This window comes from Acromyrmex echinatior, chromosome 10, assembly GCF_024713525.1.
Source record: "Acromyrmex echinatior isolate Ae372 chromosome 10, ASM2471352v2, whole genome shotgun sequence".
NCBI lineage: Eukaryota > Metazoa > Arthropoda > Insecta > Hymenoptera > Formicidae > Acromyrmex > Acromyrmex echinatior.
In genome coordinates, this window is record NC_141861.1 from 4,725,896 (window position 1) to 4,747,476 (window position 21,581).

Consider the following 21,581-nt stretch of genomic DNA (forward strand, 5'->3'; position numbering starts at 1 on the left):
TTGTATTCTGTATGGATTTTTTGTAAAACAAAGTTATTACAAACTAATAATCGCTTATTGTAACATAATTAAAATACCTAAGATATAGATGAGTTATATCATACAGCCTGTATGTATGCGTAACGGATCTAAGAAATAAAGCAATAAAGTCTATTCATCGGAAAATATAAAAAATGTAACTGATAGATTATTTTACTTTATTTTAATATACGTTAATATTTCAACAGTTAGACGGTTGCGGCTCTGGGGTGGGGATGGCACGGAGTGGCACGAGGTGGCACGGGGTGGCGCGGGTGGCGCGGGGTGGCGCGGGGTGGCGCGGAGTGGCACGGGGTGGCGCAGGGTGGCACAGGGTGGTACGGAGCGGCGCGGCATGTTTACGCGTAGTTTTACCTTGTAGTCATTCCTTTGCCGAGTCTCGTACGGGCAGGTGTCGCATGCTGTTCCATCTATTTCATTTTAATACGTATTTGTGATAAGTATGTACTAAATAATACGAAACATCATATTTTTGATTCCGAAAACTTAAAATATTAAATAAGAAATAAGTATAGAAAAAGTTTCGTAAAATATGTATATTAAATAACTGCTTTATTTTTTACATTTAAAATACATATTTTAAATGATATTGTGTTTAATACGATCGATCTCTGACTGATACGATTTATTTCAAATAAAAAACATAAAATCAAAAAACTTATTTAAAGTATTAATTAAAGAATAGATCAAAAGGAGTTATTTATAATAATAAATACTAAACAACTCTTTTATCCTTTTTATTAAAAATATGTATTTTAAATAACTTTATTAATACGATTGAATCCGATAACTTAGCTTTATATTTGATACGTGAAATAAATCCAATTAGTATTTCGTCGCAGAATTAATAATTTCTAATATCAATTTTCTCAAAATTTGGCGGTTAGTTTTAATGGTTTAAATCGTTCAATGTGTAATTACCTTAATTATATCGTAATATCAAAGAACATATTTAACGTTTATTTTATTATTTCAATATTATCAATAAATGTACTGACAAAACGACAAGAGATAATAAGTGATTTTTATTAGCGTGATTTTCTTTTACATAATTACTAACATAAAGTGTTTCCGACATCCCAACATTGTAGAGATAATTCACTTACATTTACCGAAATTTAAGTATGCGAAATAGGACGTAATAAATGAAATAAAATACTGTGTGTATATGTAATAGGTCTAAGAAATAAAGCAATAAAGCCAATTTATCGGAGAATATAGAAAATGTAACGAATAAATTATTTTACTTATTTTGAAATATACGTTACTATTTCGACAGTTAAGTGATCGACGCGTGACCTTGTTGTTTGCTATACTCTATTGTCGCAGGCGGGCGAGCGATTGACGCGTCACGTTAATACGTAGTAACTGCGTAGTCATTCTCTTACCGAGGCTCGTACAGGCAGGTAGCTGCGTCGCGTGCCGCTCTTTCTCACATTCTTTTTTGAAACATAATCGCGAAAAATACTAATAGATATAATATGAATTATTGTACTTTATGAATACTCACAGTATACGATTACTAACTCGCACGATTAATTATTAATAAAAGAATCGAGATGATAATCGTGTATCACGGATATTCCATACGATTCATTCATTTGAAATCAAAACGCGATGAAAAACATAATTCGTTACAATTTCGCGATAATTGTTGATAACATTAAGGAATTATTTATGTTTAAATTTTTTATTTTTACTTGAGTACATACATATAATTTCTCGATTATATTTTGAAAAAAAAATTGAGCGTAATTTTAAAACTATTTGTTGGTAATAAAAGAAATATTTCTTTTTTTTTACTAATCTCTAACCATTCTATTGAACTCTAATCATATATCTTATAGACATCGTAATAATTGATTCAATCCTTTTATTTATTCTGAATTTATTTCGCAATATGGTGACGAATTGACGTGTGTTTGATATTTATTTCTAAATAACTGTTAATCGATAATTGCATAGTAATATAGATAATAGTATATTACATTTTTCAAATGATATCTTCCTTCTTACGAGTACGATCTCAACGTGATGGGAGGGCTCCGGAGGATATGTACGAAAAAAACAGTATTCTTTAAGTATTTAAAATTTTTTAGATCTATCTGAATGATATATCTAAGTAAATTTTTAGATATTTGACTAAAATTGTTGTCTGTGTAAAAATCTAATGACGGAGAAGGTAACGTACGCCGATTTAATTGAAAATGAACGAACCGCAGCCGGTTCGTCGCGTCGCGCGTTTGTGTGTTACGGGAGTGCCGTTCAAGTTATCGGACTAAATAAAATGAACTTTAAACAAAATCCATTTAATTGGATTCTAGTTCAACGCAAAAGACTTTTCTAAATAATTAGTCCGCGCGCGATTATAGTGTATTATTTGCGAGTGTTTTACGCGAGTGTCCTGTGCGAGAGGATGTCAACCCAATTCCGAGAGGAGGAGGAGGTCTGGGAGAGACATCGGGCACCAGTGGAGCAACTTCGCGGTAAATATTATTCTTTACTTGTGTAATCTTTATTTGCTCGTTCTTAAATCTTAATTTTATTTTATAGTAATTGTAATTTAAAAATAATAATTTATAAAAAGAGGAATTACTTCAAAATTTAAAATTTTTTACAAATTTATTCAAATGTCTTTCAGAGAATATAATTTTATTTTCATAAATATCCAATTAAACGATAAATAAAATATCCGTGCTTACAAAAATTATATTCTTAAAACTATGTGATTGTTTTTGAAAAAATTCTGTATGCGTTTCCACAGTAATTATTTTTTTTAATAACGATTGATTTTTGAAGTGAGTGTTGAATTATACTTATAAGTATATGTATAATATTCTACAAATCCATTGCCTCGAAATGGATAAGTTAGAACAGATTAAAGTAAAATACGAGTTTGATATAGTTTGTATACAAAGTGCATTCGTATGCATACATTGTATACATATATAAAATTTTTTGAAGAATTGAAAATATTATAATAAATATTTGTTAATAATACTCGTAATTATATTAATTTATTAATAATATTGGCTGCATGTGATCAATATTAAAATTAAATACGTCACAAATTGTTGAACTTTTATGCTTATTATGTATAGTATAATTTCTTGAAAATATAAAGTTATAGAAAATGAAAAAATATAAATAAAAAAAAGTATAAGGATCTAATAAAAATAAAAAACGTTAAATACTGACTTTTATATTTACGTATTTAATTATTTAAAGTTATTTAAGTTTGCTGATGATATTGAAATTGTATGATCAATGGAAAAAATGAGATATTGATATTTTTTTACATGAAGTACATAAAATGAAAAATATATAATAAAAAATATATATATAAAAAAAGATTAAAATAAATAAAATTATTATTTATAGATAATATAATATGAAAAAATATTTGTTATAGTGTAACAAATATTGTTTTATTATTTTTTCCATCTATCCTATTCAAATATTCATCTAAGATTAAATTTTATACAAGTTAATGCAAGGGAGCAATATTCACATACACATATTGCTTTCTAAGAAATTGCTTTACAATTTGTTTGTATAGATATTATCATTGAAATAATATTTCAATAATAAATATATTCAGCATAAAAATATATTTCATACAATTTATTAATCTTGCTTTTTACGAAAAGTATTACGATTATTAATTATTATATTTATCTCTAATGCACCAACTTTAATTTTAACTTAAACTTTTATAACTTATCCATACAAAGTGATTAATAACTAACTAGATTTTGTACAGTTAATATTATGAGATTAAATATACATTTTGTCTTGAAATAGAAGAATTTGATTTAATTATAATTTTGTAATTTCGTTCAGTTTTTGTGTCTCTTAAACATACTTAATTTTAAAACGATACAGTATACAAAAAATTCTTTAATAATTTACAAGATAAGAAAGAGATAGTTTTAATAATATCAGGGAAATTTCTTATCCTTTTGGATCTTATCTCATTTATTTGAATTTCTCATCTTTGCATGCTTTTGAGATGAGATTCAGCAATAAATCACTCGAACCGATGACAGATTCTATTAAATGATAATCGATTCAGTCATTTTCAGTTTATTTTTAAATTAAAATTTTATTGATATGATGATAGCTGTGTTCCGTTTCAAGCATGATGCGCATGATGTATCATTTATCCTTGTTATTCATCAAATGTTGAACAAGGATAAATGATGCATTATACACATTATGCACGAAACGGAATGCACCCAAAGTTTATTTTATAAAGTTTAATTGAAATTTCACATTTGCGATCGGATCTTTTCGAATCGGACTATTGAAATAAAGATTTTTTTTTTTTAATGTAGATTTATTTCTAGTCGAGAGTATATATTTAATATAATTTGATATATATTTTTAATAAACTAGAGTAAAGAGTAAACGCGAAATTTGTTCATTTAATTTTAATAGAATTATTTTTATTTAACAGTTGTTTATATCAATATTTAATCGATTTCGTTAATACAATGATCCCTTCGCGACGCGTTCGTTCTTTGTTGTCGATTTCTGACATGTGAAGCCAGAATATTGGCCAGGAGCAACGAAAGATGGGTTCAGTCTGGCCAGAAGAAAGAAGATGAACAAGATCTATGCAAGATAGATTGATGTGTAATACTAATCTAAGTATGTATATGTAAGAGATATATGAATGAAACCTACAAGGTTTCTTTAAATACGGATGGGTATACGTACGAGTATTGGAGACGGAAAGATGCCGTCTCGAATTTACAGGATAGAAGCGTGCCAACTATTCCATCATATGAATAATCTGCACGCTTCTATTCTGTGGATGTAGTACAAACATGAACCACATTTACTTTTGACGATACGATTTTATCGACAGTGTCAGAAAGTGGATGTAGTCACGTAGTTTCTTAATCGAAAATGAATGTACTGACTGTTGTGTACGGGCGATTTTGACGGTAACAGGAAGACTCTTCAAGTTTGTCTGTGGCCTTATGACTAAATTGTTCAAATATGATTTGTTTATTCCACCCAAGATCTTGGACCGATTTCTAGCATCGGGACATTCAATATTGCGAATTCAGACATTTTAGAGATTACAAAGAAGGATTTTACTTTGAAAAAATAAAAAAAAAAGTATCTTATGTTCGTAAAAAAGCTTTCCCTTTAAAAAGAAGATTTCAATTTGTATCTTTCTCGATTATGCGGAAAGTTAGCTAAGAGAGGTAAATTTGCGTATTATCTGAAGGCAACTGTAATTTCTATCACCTATAATGTTAATAAAATGTCAATATAATAAAGACGTAGATTGAAAAAGATGTAAATCTCTTTTCTAAATTTCTGTGTGATTTAGCATGTACCGTGCAATTTACAAATATAGGCAATAATAAAGTTGACAATTGATGAAGAAGATTCCTCATGTTCCTTCAAAGTATACAAATTATTTATTTGTTATATCGATAATAAGAATTGTGATGCAATTAAAATTTTGTTCGTATTAATGAAAAATTATATTAGGCATTTATTATGATAAAAATATATTTTGTGTTAGTAAAAAATATCTACTAAAATGCGATTATATTATAATAGGAATTTATTAGTTAAATTAGATAGAAATGGAGATTAGGCTAGATTTCGAAATTGTAGAAAATACATAAATTAAAATAATTTTTAGATGCATTAATATATAAATGAAAGAAAGAGATTTATTATACTAAATATAACTAAAATAATATACGTATCACCAGAATTTTGATATAACGAATCATTGTTAGAGAGAGAAACATGTTAGAAATACATAACCAAATTGTTTTTATTTATAAGAAATATGTAAACATTTATGTAATTTGCAAAATGAAAAATCAAAAAAGTGGTAAAAGAGGTTGCACTAATAAATTAATTTTAAATAAAAAACAGAACAAATAATTTTATATAAAGTTATAAATATATTGCAAATATAATTTTTTTCTTTAAAAATGAAGAATTATATGCATAATGTTAAATGCTGTAATTATTAGGTGTTGGAATTAATTCGTAGCGTTTTACAAATGATGGGAAGTACTTTCATTAATGTATTTTTTAATGCTCATGTGAAATAAATAACATTCTTTCATTAAAAAACGCTACGAATTAATTCCAACACCTAATATCATTATAATTATGTATAACATCATGTATATTTAATAAGAAATTCAAATCAACTACAAATAAATAATGCATATAATATTAATATTATAATTTTATAAAATGAAATGATCGATTTTAGAAAAATATCGAAATTGAATAAGAAAATTATATATAGTAGAAGAAACAAAAAATTTAGAATGATTAAAAAATGGGCTGCACTCGATGAATATGTCTTTTATTCAATACTTAATACTGATATTCCTATGGAATTAGGAGTGGCAGCAAATACAGTAAGAATTAATATAAATAGTTATTAAAGCATTTTAGTCTCTCAATATCAAATGAAAATATAATAATTTTAAGTGTTTATTGAACATTTATTTTTAATATATCATATATGTTTGTTTTCAAATAAATTATTTAATAATAAGAAATTAATCGAGCTTTAATATTTTTGTAGATAGCACGTGGAATATTGGGTCTTTATAACAAATTAGCAACCGATCGAATAAAGAATCCCTATGTTATTCAATGGCAGAATTCCGGGTAATACAAAATTTCTGTTTTCTTGTTAATTTATTTTAAAGTAGATATTTAATATCAAATTTCTTCGAATTTTTTAAATTTGAGTCGTGTAACTTTTTCACGTGTAAAGTATAAGCAGATGCAAACATTATAATATATTTTTTTTAATTATGTAGGGAACATATAATTGTTTTGCAAGGATATGGCCATAAACATTTAAAATATCTCGAGAATGAAGCAAAGTTTGCAGCCCTCGGTACGCATGCTATTTATCATCGATGGTACAATCGAATAATGCTAGTACTATCGGTATTTGGACGAAAGGAAGAAATCGAAGATATCTTTGATGGGCTCTCATATTTACGATAGCGATATAAATAAATGGTATTTCAGTTTTTAAATACTCAAATAAACTATTTTTTCATTTATAATTTTTTCAATGCACTAGTTGCGATGTATCAAAAACGATACTTACAGTTAAATTAGAATTTAAAAAAATGTCAATATATTTTTACACACGAAAATACTCCCAACGTTGTTATACATTGTTTATTATCATATTCTTCTACATCGATAGCTGATACGTGATAGAGAGAAGAGAATATTATTATTAGCTAAAGCTATGTAAAAATTATATTATTATGCAGTTAAAAATATTTATATTTAATAGAATTTATATAACCTTACTTATTCTATTCAAAGAAGTTATATTTCCACGAATATAAAAAGAGAAATTCTTCAAATAAGAAAAGAAAACGGTCGAGAATTATATATGTAAACATAAATTATTTTTATACATGAAAATACTATTATATCTTGTTTATTACATCATACATTATATTCTTCCACATCGATAGTTGATAGAGAAGAGAATATAACGTATCAACTCTAATTACGTAAAACTTACGTCTACAAGAAAATGATTTAAAAATTTAATAGAATATATATCTATAGAATATATAATTATTCTATATAAAGGAGTAATTATCACAAATATAAAGAGAGAAATATATTCCTTTGAAATTAAAAGAGAGAACAGCCGGTAGAGAGAGAGAGAGAGAGAGAGTGTGTGTGTGTGTGTGTGTGTGTGTGTATCGATCGTGTCATCGAAAGGACGGTAATATCTGACTCGCGGAGGGTCTGGCGAGTATCACCGTCCTGGAAGCGCGTGACGCATACTCGGCGAGCGAGCAATGAAGGAAGTAAAGGACGTGTTAAAGCGCAAAAGGTTGCGAAGCAAAGCAAAAGAGAGGCAGGCGCCACGCCCGCCCCACCATGCTACAGTTCTGATCGCAGCGGGGTTATCGGGGGGTGAAGGACTGGCAGTGGTCGGCGCAGTCGCCCGCCGCGTTTTATGCAACCAGTCTTGCTTCGGAGCGAGCGAGAATCCACTGCCCCAGCATTTGACAGACGGGATAACGCGTGCAGTGTCATCGTTATTGTCCGTCTTCTCCCGTCCGTGCGTCGTGCGTACGTTAACGACATCTCGTAACGTGCGTAATCCGTGCGGCTTTTCGGAGACAAAAGGGGACACCGTATAACACGTATCACGTAACCGGACTTGAACGAATCCGGCACCCCACTGTGCTTTTGAGGCAGGTCACGACGGGGCCTATCTACGAGCCTGGCGTATAATATCGTATCGCTACCGTCTGTTTTCTCTGCTGACACTGCCGGCAAGGCAAGGCAAAGCGAAGCGAGGCGAGGCGAGGCGAGGCGAGGCGAGACGAGACGAGACGAGGTGAGGCGAGGCAAGGCAAGGCAAGGCAAGGCAAGGCAAGGCAAGGCGAGGCGAGACGAGACGAGAGTGAGAGCGAGAGCGAGAGCGAGAGCGAGCTAAGCCTAAGCGAGCAGAGCTGAGCCAAGCTGAGCGCGCGGCACGAAAGGTGACAAGGCGGGTGTCGACGGTGTGCTCGCCCGATATTGTCTCGCTCCGCGCAGAGGCAGAGCTGTGCGCCACACGTACGAATCACGATCGGAGCACCCCTGCAGTGGTACAGTGTTGGCTCGTGTCCGCCGACAGAGTGTCAGTGCGACGGCGGTCGGTGGTGTGCTGACACACGGGTATATTATCTGCGGCTGTGTGTGCGTGCGTATGTGCGTGACGTGTGCGTAAAGGCAAGAGAGCGACGGGCCGGCGGTGAAGGTGGTGCAAGAGAGAGGGACGGGCGCGACAGCGATGCGGCCGTGAATCCTCGATACGTGGCTGCGTTCACGCCGCGTGTACTCTACACGACACGGATACAACGACACAACGACAACGACGAGGACGACGAAGACGTCGACGACGGCGGCGGCGGTGGCGACGACGACGACGACAACGACGACGACGACGACGACGACGGCGACGGCGACGACGACGATAACGACAATAACGACGACGTCGATTACGACAACGACGACGACGACGTTGTTGGTTAGGAAACGACTACGACCAGAGCGACAGAAAAAGGCGCGTACTTATAAAAGGCGCTCCGAATTATCACGCATTCACGTAACCGTGACGCATCACCTGACGCGTGCAGGTTCCTAGCTTGGTCGACTCCTTCGACCTCCTCCTCTTCCTCGTCGTCACTATGGCGGACGACGAGGTTCTCTTCGATGATGTTTATGAGCTCTGCGAGATTATCGGCAAGTGAGTAACGAGAATCACATCAAGCAGGGTGAGAATGTGGGAGAGAGAGAGAGAGAGGGAGAGAGAGAGGGAGAGAGAGGGAGAGAGAGAGAGAGAGAGAGAGAGAGAGAACAAGAATCTGCAAGTTAGGGTGCAAGGAGGTGCTGTGCGAGAGAGAAAGCGCGATGCGATTGGATGAACGGCAGTGGGCGGAGGTTACTTTTGAACGTGTTGGTCGCGTGCATCTTGTACGTGCATGCGTTCTTCCCGCGGCTGCGCGAATGTAACCTGCCGAACAGGGAAAATAATGCCCGTACGCGCACAAAGATCGCATCGCATCGCATCGGTGTGACACGGAACGAGAGTGGGTAACGATGTGTAAGATTGGGGAAGGAGATGCGAGAGTCAAGTGAGGAAGACGAGTCAGGCGTCGTGTGTGCAACTACTGCAAGTTCCTTCCGTTTGCCTCCCGTTTCCACCTTCGTCGAATTCCATCCGATAATCCAACCCGTCACGCATGCTTACGACCTGAATAAAATTCAGTATCATTTTCCTGCTCATTCCTGTGCCGCAAAATAAATAGGTATGCTCTATACTCGTAATTTGTTACCCATCAATCGATACACCCGAGAATGATGTACCGATATTTCATTAAGTATTAATAGATTTCGTAAACGTCTGCTCCTTATTGTGAAATTAATATTTTTAAACTCGTAATTGAACTGACTTATTTGTAAAAAGCATCCTTAAATTCTAGAGAGATAAGGATCAAATGTTTTCTAAATTCCTACAATTTCGAAAGATAAGAATAAAATGGTTTTTAAATTCTTTTAAAAAGATAAGATTCAATGTGTTCTAAATAATGTAAATGGCTTGTTTCAATAAGATCTTGACAGGTTCTCGTTATATTTCTTTCAAAATAAACGGTTTACTCGACATATTGACAACAGCCCATTTGTCTGTCAAGTCTATAAATCGTCGATAAATCGTTATCTAGACCTTTACGTGTTCAAGGTTGACTTTTCCAATTAGCTCAAAAATCAAGATTACATCTGACTCCGAAAAAAACATGCAGAAGTATTGGAAAAACATATCTTTTTATAAAAGCGAACAGGAAAAATAGATGATTGAAAAAGAAAAAAATTAAAAAATTTAATAAAAAGTATTTGAAGCTTAAACATTTTGAAAAATCTTGATTTTTTTCAAGATTAATATATGATAATATAAATGTCTATCATTCCTGTTCAGGAATCTAAGTTGAAGTTTTAAAAGAAAAGAAAAAGTTTTAAAAAGATTATATTCCCGAATTGATATTTAAAAAAGTAATAGGAAAATAGCTATAATTTTACAAAAGAATTTTTATTTATTTACGAAAATTTTTCTGAACGATTAATGAACAATAATACATTATTTACCTATTTTTACCAACATATATTGATGTCGAATAAAAATTAAATTTTTTAAACAAAAAATATAGCAACTAATTAACATACAAAAATGAATTCATGCTGATATATTTCTTATTAATGGAAAATTTACACGAAGAAGATTTAATTGAAGCTTCTAATACGTAGTTCTCATATTATACTGCTGTGTTAGGAACGATCGATTTCGCCGAAATGGTTTATTTAATCTGCTGAAAGACTATAGGTTGAAAAGCAGAGATTGCTGTAACAGAAACGCAATTTCGTTTGTATCGGAAGCCAATACTTGATTTATCATTCAATTGGCTAACCTTCATGTCAAAATACTATACCAGCTGCGACTAAAATATCTGTCACAAAGGCGTAGGTTATTCGACGATCATCGACTTATGATTCAGATTTATTCTTCTCTCTCTCTGCCCGTTTAAACTATTTATAACTTACAATTATAATGCTGCTATAAATGGTACGCAATTTATTATCTTCCTCATTCGTTTACTTTTTATATGTGGCATTTTTCATTCATTTGTATTTATTTTTATTTATATGTTACATTTCTTTCTTTTTTATGTATTATTTCGTGATTCTTCAAAATCAGTATGAGATTTTTAGATATTAATCGGATATCTTACAAATATATTGAAATATGCATATAAATTAACTATAATACTCCTTGAAATTAACGTAACTTACTACTAATTAACTTTTATAAATTATTTTATATTTAAATAATTTTATAAAAGTCAATTAGTATTAATAGACTTTTATAAATTATTCAATATTTGAGAGAGGGTGACGTGAAATATCATCCTCTTTCGAAAGAGGAACATTTATATATGCCGCGATTCAATATAATTAAAAAAAGAAAGATAGATAGAGAAATCGTCGATTAAACGTACATTTTTGCAGAATTAAAAGATCTTTGCCATCTTTTTAGTGCTTTTATCAGCGTAACGTTAGCTGTCGAATTTTTGTCTAATACATTATCTTGGTGTTGTATTTTAAGTTCTGTCCTTGTATGCTAATGATAGATTTTCTCGTAAATTGAGAATTAATGTATTATTCGGCACGCACTGTTAATAATATTTTTGCTGAAAGCTATTTATGAAGATATAATCAATCATACGATATTGTCACACACATCGATGTTATAATTCATTTAAACTCGAAATCCTGTTAAATTAGCATCACATATTCTATCTCCATTATGCCCATTGAAGATGCCAAACTCGTTAATTAAACCATGTTTACAAATTGATCGATTGGTAGAAAATATACAATAAATAGCTAATCTTTTTAACATCGATCAAATAAAATTTTTATTTTTCGAAAAATGAATAAATTATGAAATTATTAAGTTTGAAATTATTAAAACTCATAAATATTAATCAAATACGATAATTTGTTTTTGTTGTCAAACAAGTTGGGAATTGATCAACTGTATATAACATTAATTTCTTGCTATTTTCAACTGTGTAATTAAGTAGAAACGCTTTGTCGCGTAACAATTGGTGCAGAAACATTTCAATAGGGACAGTTTGAAGAGATCATCCTACATACATATGCCTACATGTGGATCTCGTCAATTAAATTCAGCATGAGGTTATCGAGAAGTGGCGCATTCTTCGTTCGTTACAGTTAATTGAATTTGCACAGTCGACGCTCTTTTCTGCGTCAATTGAACTTAAATGCTGTAAACTATAGGGACAAATGGTTCTTTAAAAGTCGTTCCTTTCAATCGAATGCTATACAAATTTTGTTTCCTATTTAAAATATTACAAAGTAATACGCCCCGGAACGATAATGACATCTTTTATTATTATACATGTATATTTTATTTCGTAGCCATCGAATTTAATTCCTCTAAAGTTTTCAACTTTGCAACTCTTATAATTGAATTTCCACTCAGCTAAATAAATATTTAGTATGTTTCAACTTTTTCGTGGAACGTGATGAACCCTTAAAAAAGTGTGTACACAACATTTAATTATCCTTCATATTATAGTTGCTACAAGCTTTGCAATTGAGTTTCTAAATTATATGCATCATGCGAATAATATATATTATTCCTCGTAAAAGAGAAAAAAATACTTAAAAGCTAAATAAAAATGTACAAACAGCTAAAAACACGGAAATAAAATTATTATTAATGTTGTACATTTGTTTCTTTATGGATATTATTAGATAATAAATAAGGATCAGTTGTATCGAGAGCTGTTGTGGAAATGGAAACGGATTTATCGAACAGAAGCCCTCGACACTTTTACCTCGGTGCTCCATCGCTTCGTTGGAGAGCGAAAGCACCGAGAAATCCCCAGAATGCTTCGACGGTTTTAAATCTCGATGCGGACATGTACAAGGCGAGATATACGAGGCGGCGTGCTCTGCTTTTACGATTCACGCCCTACTTTTTATTTGTTCGCAAACTTCCGAAAGGCCCTACGTGTGTTTGCGTTCTTTAAAAGATAGAATAAACTCTTACCGTGATATTTGTCCTTGAACTTAATTATGCGAATCTAATTTTTAAAATAATTCAGAAAAGGAAATGGCATTTATATCACACATTAAAAAAAAATACATTAACGAATATTGAAATATGCTTTTATAGAGATTTAAAATAAATGAGAATTTATGTTTTTTTAAAAAATTTATTTGCTGCACATTTGGTATTTTACTTTTATGTTTGATTTTTACTTTGATATTTAAAAGTGTTTGCTTTATTTAGTACTGAAATATCATATTTTATTTCAATGTATAATAGAAGTTGTTGTAATAAACAAATGTGTCATTCGATTTATCTTAAAATAAATTTTTTTTTATTTTACAGAATACGTTCTATATCTTTTTTTTTGTTATAAAAATATTGAATATTTAAGTTAGAGTTTAAAACACACTTTTATTATCGCAACTTTGCTTTGAGATATAATAATAAAAGGTAACGATTTTTTTATTTTATACATTATTTATTCATCATAAAGATATATTATGAGATAGCAATTTTCTGTGATTATTAATAAAAAACTTTAATAATATACATACAAAATAGATATAAACATAGAATATAAATATATAAAATATACATATGTGGAATGATTTTCTACAAATATACAATATATATTGAATAAATATTTTCGATAAACATTATATTTAATATTTTCCAATAACATAATATTCTAATGAAATTATACTTTGAAGAAAAAATTCACAAGGAAAAAACTTCTCTTATTCAAATGTGCTCACCGAGGTGCTCACTATTCTCTTTGCGAGTAATATCTTTTCTGCGAGGAACAAGTCTGTAAAATTGTGTCACAGATAATCGCTTTAAATTTTTAACCCTTTGAAATTCTATTTTATATCTTGGAGATAAAGCTAACTTGTCTTGAATTTACACAAAGCGCGTGATATGTCAACATACAAGGTTCTTGTTTTAAAGCGTGATAATAATGCCTTTAGAGAAATTTATTTCAATAAAAATTTCCGTGTGACTTTTGTCTATATATTACATCGTAATAATTCATTTGTATAATTTTCAAAACATTATTTTGATATATTTTAATATCTAATCAACTGATATGGATCATTGTGGTCCAATATAGTTTATTTCACACCGATTTTGTATTAAAAACATTCGGATTTTCTATTAAAAACTAAATTAATTTATTGGATGTCGATATCTTTTCATTTATATAACATTGAGTATGTATATCAATATTATTCAATTTTTTTTTGATAAATATTATTGTTTGCCGATCATAAAAAAAATTGCTACGAATAAATAAAATATTGGATAAATATACAATTAATATTATCTAAATATAAATACATTTTTAAAAACATATTATTCAAAAATTTGCTAACATCTGCATTAACTATTACGAACGGATGTTGCCTTCCTGTTATCGACACCTCACTCGTATCAAAGATAAAGTATCTACTTAGTATGTTCAGTGAAGTATCGTTACACTTTGACTCAAGGAGGTGTATGGTGAAACTTTTGCATTAAATATTATTCTATACCGTATAAATAATACAACCTTACAATGTGTTTATTTCTATCATGTGATATAAGCTTCTCATCTTTTTATTTATATCATTTCAACGGATCTATTTTTAATTAATTCTAAATATACATTGAATGTTTTTGATCATACAGTTATTTATTGTTGATATATATATTTATTAAAAAATTGTGTTGTGCTAATCAAATTTTGACAAGCAATTTTTAAATGAAAAAATAAGAAAGTTTTTGTTTATTAACAAAATATATAATTATTATGTATCAAATTTCTCTCAGTATATATATATATATATATATAAATATATATATATAATATATATATATATCCATCCATATACATATATAAATTTAGAAACATCTATCTGTTATTATTTTATAAAATATGAATTTATAAAATTATTTATGCATGAAATACTTAGTGTTAGCTTTTATGCACTTAATCTATTATTATTGATTTAATCATGAAGCTTTTGGCTTCTATGCAAAAATCTAAACTTATAAGAAATAATTTGCGGATATTGATATCCTCTTGAAATACTAATTTGCCATACATAAAAGAACTAAGTGATTCACTCGTGTTACATTAGAATATCAATCACATCGAGCAGCGGCACGACGGGCAACGCCTTTCGTAGATCATCGACGCTGCAGGCATAAGAGATTCCTAACGTGATATTGGATGGTTCCCAGTTCAGCCACTCAATCCTTTCGCTGATATCTGTGCAGAGATATACATCGTCTGTGACTAATGTGATGAACGGATCATTGAGACCCACAAACGCCGTACCACATTTGCTCAATGGATCGTAGATGACTTTCCAATAGAACTTGGGTACAGATATGATGTCTTCGGCGAGATATACGGGTTGCTGTTCATTATGAATGTCTTCCATGGTCATCTGACCGTGCACTCCCGTGTAAACGTCGAGGTCCAAACGGCGGCTGGCGGCGAAGTGTCTGATGCTGATCTCCAGGAAATTCCAATTACCAGCATTAAAAGTCTGCCACTGAGGTGCGGTATTCAAGTACCAAAAGGTTGACCTCTGCTGGCTGCCGTAGACGAAATCCGTTTTGGCTACTAGATGTCCGCGGGAAAGAAATTGCAATGATTTCTTCAATCGTTTTTTAGCCAACTCGATCGAATTCAGGATTCTGGCGAGGGTATCTAATTGAGTTTCAAATTTGTACAGATAGTCCATATTTATCCAGGGATAAAATTTTCCTACTAGGAACTTGAACGGTCTGAAATATGTAATCGTCCTTAAGTAGTACAAATGATGTTTTTTTTTCATTGGCGACTGTGATTAAAAAATTATTTTTTTAATTATAATATATTTATATATTTAAAAAATTATAATACATAATATATTAGGTGTAGTAAAAAGAAATCCATTATTTTTCCAATAGATGATTTTAGTAATCTGTATCTCGCGTGATACAGATTACGAAAGCCATCTATTGGAAAAATAATGGATTTCTTTTTACTACACCTAATATATAAGTATGGAAACATAATCATTTTATTGATAAATGGATGATTTTTCTGATTATCCAAATATTAGTACATATTAATATATACAGTAAAAAACATTTTATATTTATTGGAAACAATCTACTCAAGTCTGTTAAAATTTTTTGTTAAATTTTTAACATTTAAGTGTTAATTTTAACATATTATGTTATTTAAATATTTTGTGTTAAATTTGATGTTTAACATTTCTCAGTATCAAATAATATAATTTATGGGTAAATGACAAATATATTACAAAAATAATATGTTTTAAAACATAAATTCTAAGATAAATAAATAAAATATATATTAACATATCATAAACGTTAATTGTACTGAAAAATATTCTTTCACAATTTACTTATAAATTGTGTCAATACTATATGTATTTATTGTGTTAATTTTTGTATATAATAATTATGTTACTTTCTAATATATTCATCTTATGTTAAATCAATACCAAAATTTGAGTGGACCGTTTGAGAACACGTCGAATGTGTTAAATTTAACACAAATTTTTCAACTGTGTTATTAATTTAAAATTAAACTATTTATATATTTAATTTGTTAGAACTCTTTTCTTAAAATTTGAACAATTATTTCATTCAAAGATTTTAAAAAGAAAAATCACTGAATAAAGATTCGATCAGTTATTACGAGTCCTCACCTGGGATAGTTCCTTTGATTACTTTTGATCATTTTCGTCATCGTGAACTTCGTGTAGTACGTCGTATATGTCTTCTTGTCGCGGCATAATTCAATAGTGCGGATGAAGGTGTCTCTCACGTTGAAACCAATCTCAATGGAGCTTTGTTCGTCGAGGCAAGACGGCGTGTCCATATATTGAGCATGATGCTCGGGATAAAATTTACAAACTAGAGACGAGATATGCTGGCGAACGCCTTTCACCTTAAACACCTTATCTTTTACGCAAACTGCTTCGACCTCATTGTAATTTCTTTTTTGGAAATAATTATTTTTGCCTGGGCATGCCAGATAAATGGAGTCACCCGCGAATATCCTCAGTGTCCCGTCATCGTCATCCGGGTACCAGATGGTCGCATTGTTGTCGACCTGTTTTAGGAGCAATGGTTCAGGCTCCTTAAGATCGCCAATTTTGTATTGTGTAGATATTGTGCAGCTGATATCTAAAGATCGTTAACGTGATGATAAAACAAATTTTGTGAACATTTAACGATAAAATTGTAAAATAAACTAGTTTACCAGTACTAATTGGGCTGGCAATTGCCCAAATGATACAACACGCAAGAAACGGAATGACCACCAACATGTTTGAATGATTATACATGGTCAACTACAACGCGTTTGTTACTCTCGTTTATTTTATACTAGTCGATTAACGGGAAATTCTTGTAAAAGATAATATACATATAGTAAGAGATAATCTTGTAAGAGATCTTGAACAAAATATTGATTTGACTATCAGTAGACCTTTAAGATAACTTCAAGTCACGTTTTCTTTCATAAAGATGCTGTTGAAATGTGAATGCCAGATAAAACTTTTGGATAAAGTGTAGGACAAAAATTAATATCTGTGTCAATTTAAGAAATATTTGTCATGAAGCAATGCATACGTGAAACAATGCATATGTATGAACAATGATAAAAGTATCATCTTTTTTTCTTCATATTTAGTTTTGTCATGAAGCAATGCATACGTGAAACAATGCATATGTATGAACAATGATAAAATATATTATATATTTAGTTCATATTTAGTTTCTTGAGATTTTATACGATTTCAATAAGAGTTAAGAGAAAAAAAGAAAGAAAAAAGTAATCTACTAGACACTTATATTATATCAAAAAACAATCTATTAGATACCTAATGTTTAATATTTGTCATGAAGCAATGCATACGTGAAACAATGCATATATATGAACAATGATAAAAATATCATCTTTTTTTCTTCATATTTAGTTTCTTGAGATTTCAATAAGAGTTAAGAAAGAAAAAAGAAAGAAAAAAGCAATCTATTAGACGCTTATATTATATCAAAAAGCAATCTACTAGATACCTAATGTTTAATATTTGTTATAAAGCAATGCATACGTGAAACAATGCATATGTATGAACAATGATAAAAGTATCATCTTTTTTTCTTCATATTTAGTTTCTTGAGATTACCTAATGTTTAATATTTTTTAATTGTTATAATATTGGGTTGGGGAAAAAGTTTCTTCGTATTTAAAAAAATTTTTTTACAAAAGTTTTTCATTTGTCGTGAAATGTTTTTGTTACAATTTTATTATATCATTTGTTAGAGCAAAGTTTCAGCTTTAAGAATCTTTTTTAAATTGCAGTATGGTGATTTTTATCAGAGTTAGCAATCAGAGTTTGAGCAATCAAAGTTAGAATGCTTTACTTAATTCGCGAATAACTCAGGTATAAAAAATCATACAACATTAAAAAAAAAAGATTTTGTAGGGAAAGTTTCAAGATTTTACGATAGGTCGAAAGTTTTCGTAAATTTTTTTGGGCACGTGAGAGACTCTCAAAGTGAAAATTTTTCATTTTTTTCAGCTCGTAATTTTTTAAATATAAAAATTACCAAACTCACAGAAACTCAAAAAATATAGTAACCTTTCGAAAGTAGAGATTTCAAACTTTAAAACCCTTTTTTTTTTAATTTAAATTTCGTTCATTTTTGACGAAGATATTGTATTTTGAATTAAAAAAAACGAAGAAACTTTTTTCCTGACCCAATATTATTTTATATGTTATTAAACAAATATTTTTGAACAACTGAAATTCAAGATAACAATTACTAATTTAAAGTATTTTATCTGATAAATTGTTTTTTTTTTTCAAAATTAAAAAATATAGAAAGTAATAGAAATTAACTGTCATAAATTACTTCTCATCGCATTGAATGCGTTAATATACTGCATACAAAAAGTTATTGCATATCATACAAATTTAGCGGAAAGAAAACGATAAGAATAGAATATTTAAATTTATAAAAGCAATAAATTTTAAATTAAAAATTGAAAAGAAGGACCAAAAAATACTGATGATTATATTACACGGGACATACAATTCGAGAGATTTGCCATATAAAGCTTTAACGTAAAAGAAATAAAGAATTGATTAATTTTTACAAATCTATATCGAAATTTACAATAGCATGTGAATATATATATATATGATATATTATGACATTGTTAGCTCTTTTTAAGTAAATTTTAAGAATATAAAAATGTTTCCCTTTATTTAGGATGTATTCAACTAAAAACCATTTTTTAAAGTTTCAAAATATTCGGCGTTTATATTATCATAAATAATATACATAACGTTGATCATCAGTTTTACTATTGCAAAATCTAACTGCAAGCAATAAGTGACTCGCAGTGTAATATAGAGGAAGAGAACACGTAATATCTACATGACAGCGCGGCTTAAGTTTAACAGAGCCATCGAGGTAGATGAGTAACTGCAGTATTTATATACTGCGTTTCGGTTAGTCGTAGCATATGTGATTTGTACGTGTTGATAAGAGTAACTACAGAGAAATTGTGTATGGAGTAAGAGCGACTAAATAGTCTGATGAGGATTGTCGACGTAAAAGGGAATATTTCAGTGGGTTAAACGAGCTTTTCTGAATGCTTCTGTTCTAGCTGGGAACGTTATTTATTCCTGACTTTCACTAACAATCCTATTTAGTGATTTCAATTTCCCATCCCTCTCTTCTCCTTGTAGTTGGGCATAGCTATTACATCTACGTGCCTCCAATACCGCGAAAATGAACGAGGTATAGCGATAGAATGTTAATGTCGAGCAAACGTATATCTTGATGATGTAGTTCGGCATCGAAGCATGCAGCTTCTGCATCCATAAACAAGTATCCAATTATGATAGATCTGAATACTCTCCGAAGAGAAAAGCTTTTTTATTAACCAAATGTTTAAAAACTCATTATAATATATTAATGTTTGCGACTTATTTCGAGTAAAAGATATCGTAGAAAAATAGTTATATGATTACAAAATGGATTATAAGACGTGGCATTATTACACATCTATATATCCGGTAAAGTTACCAATCTGATAATAAAGTATAAAATGTATGCGCTATTTTATGACTATATAAAAACCCTACTGATAAACATTTATTTCTGAAGATAAATTAATTATAAGAAGCTGAAGATGTAAAGGAAAAATATTGATATAACATATTTTTTATTTCCGATATTTTATTTCACAGAAATAAATGTATATATAAGTCGCACATACCTGATTGCACAACGTATAAATTTCTTGATTAATGAACTTATATATTATAAATTAGCAATTTGAATGCAACATTTTAATTAAGTTACATTCAATGATGTTATGTTCGGTTAAGTTATGCTTCAGTGTGAGCAATATGCTATATATCCTAGCAGATTTACTTAACAACTTAAGCGTATACTGATTTGATGTCGTAATTACCGTTTTGGAAAGCAGAATTCTGTATGAAACTTGAGCGCTTGTATCAGTGATGCCTACCCTTCAATGTAACTTGTTAACGGCAAAAGCCAAAGTTCAATTACGATCGATTTGAAGTTTAATTTACAATGACCAGAAGGTTAAATAGAGTCATATTTGATGATGCGGTGGGAAGTAGTACACTAGTAATCTGTACTTATGAATACTCTTTGAATGAAGTTTTATTTTTATACATAATATCGAATTAACTTAATTAAGAAGATATTTGATGAAATTTTTGTAAAACTTTTAACGATAGACAACTCAATTCGTCTATTTGTGTTTATTTTATTATACAGATTATTAAAAGAATTGTTAAGAATATGAAGTCATATATTTGTCGAAATATATATATGTAGAAATAGAAAAAAAGAAATCTTGCATATGAATTCCTTTTCAAGCGGAAAATTGATTTTGAATATAGGTCGCAGTAATGTTTGACCTCTTCTGGAAACTGACACGAGAAGTCAATAGCTTTTCATAAAAGGCGGATTACACTTTCGTGCGAATTGCTTTATGAAGGCCTTAAGGCACTCAAGAGCCGTCTTGCAAGAGAGCTTTTAACAACGAAAAACGGAGGATGATGTATTTAGTAACTCGTTCGCGAATATAGAAGATGACGGCACATACATATATATACATACATATACATATATGTGTACAGAATTTACATAAGAATGTTTTTAAAAGACTATATTACGTTTTTTATTTTATCTTGAGATTGTATAAAAAAAATACAATAAGTTGAGTGCTTTTTAAATGCACGATACACATCCATAATAATATAATCTTTATTAAAAAAATATGAATATAAACATGCAAATACAAAATAAAAAATTCATA

The 21,581-nt window shown here is 30.3% G+C and overlaps 3 protein-coding genes across 16 annotated transcripts in view; 2 read left to right on the top strand and 1 right to left on the bottom strand.

The window, feature by feature from the left end:
- The first annotated feature begins 367 nt into the window (after positions 1-367).
- Positions 368-21,581, top strand: part of CASK (peripheral plasma membrane protein CASK) — a 200,720-nt gene continuing 179,506 nt past the window's right edge. For 5 of the 14 annotated variants that reach the window (XM_087410325.1, XM_087410323.1, XM_087410326.1 and 2 more), the window contains exon 1: positions 8,434-9,319. In XM_087410325.1, coding sequence (XP_087266451.1) covers positions 9,261-9,319 — 59 coding nt within the window. In that variant the 5' untranslated portion in view covers positions 8,434-9,260. Of the gene's footprint in view, positions 2,526-8,430; positions 9,320-21,581 lie in introns of those variants that run through there. The other 9 variants (XM_087410321.1, XM_087410331.1, XM_087410327.1 and 6 more) reach the window with 7 other exon arrangements.
- LOC147908236 (uncharacterized) lies at positions 6,269-12,862 on the top strand. Its single transcript, XM_087410336.1, has 3 exons — positions 6,269-6,449; positions 6,620-6,705; positions 6,861-12,862. Exons 1-3 carry the CDS (start codon positions 6,285-6,287, stop codon positions 7,051-7,053), a joined length of 444 nt encoding a protein of 147 aa, XP_087266462.1. The 5' UTR covers positions 6,269-6,284; the 3' UTR covers positions 7,054-12,862.
- Positions 15,191-21,368, bottom strand: LOC105151908 (salivary endonuclease-like). The gene is made up of 3 exons (XM_011065887.2): positions 17,475-21,368; positions 16,918-17,398; positions 15,191-15,982 (listed from the first exon to the last, which is right to left on the bottom strand). The coding sequence occupies exons 1-3, from the start codon at positions 17,557-17,559 to the stop codon at positions 15,319-15,321; spliced, it is 1,230 nt and encodes a 409-aa protein (XP_011064189.2). The 5' UTR covers positions 17,560-21,368; the 3' UTR covers positions 15,191-15,318.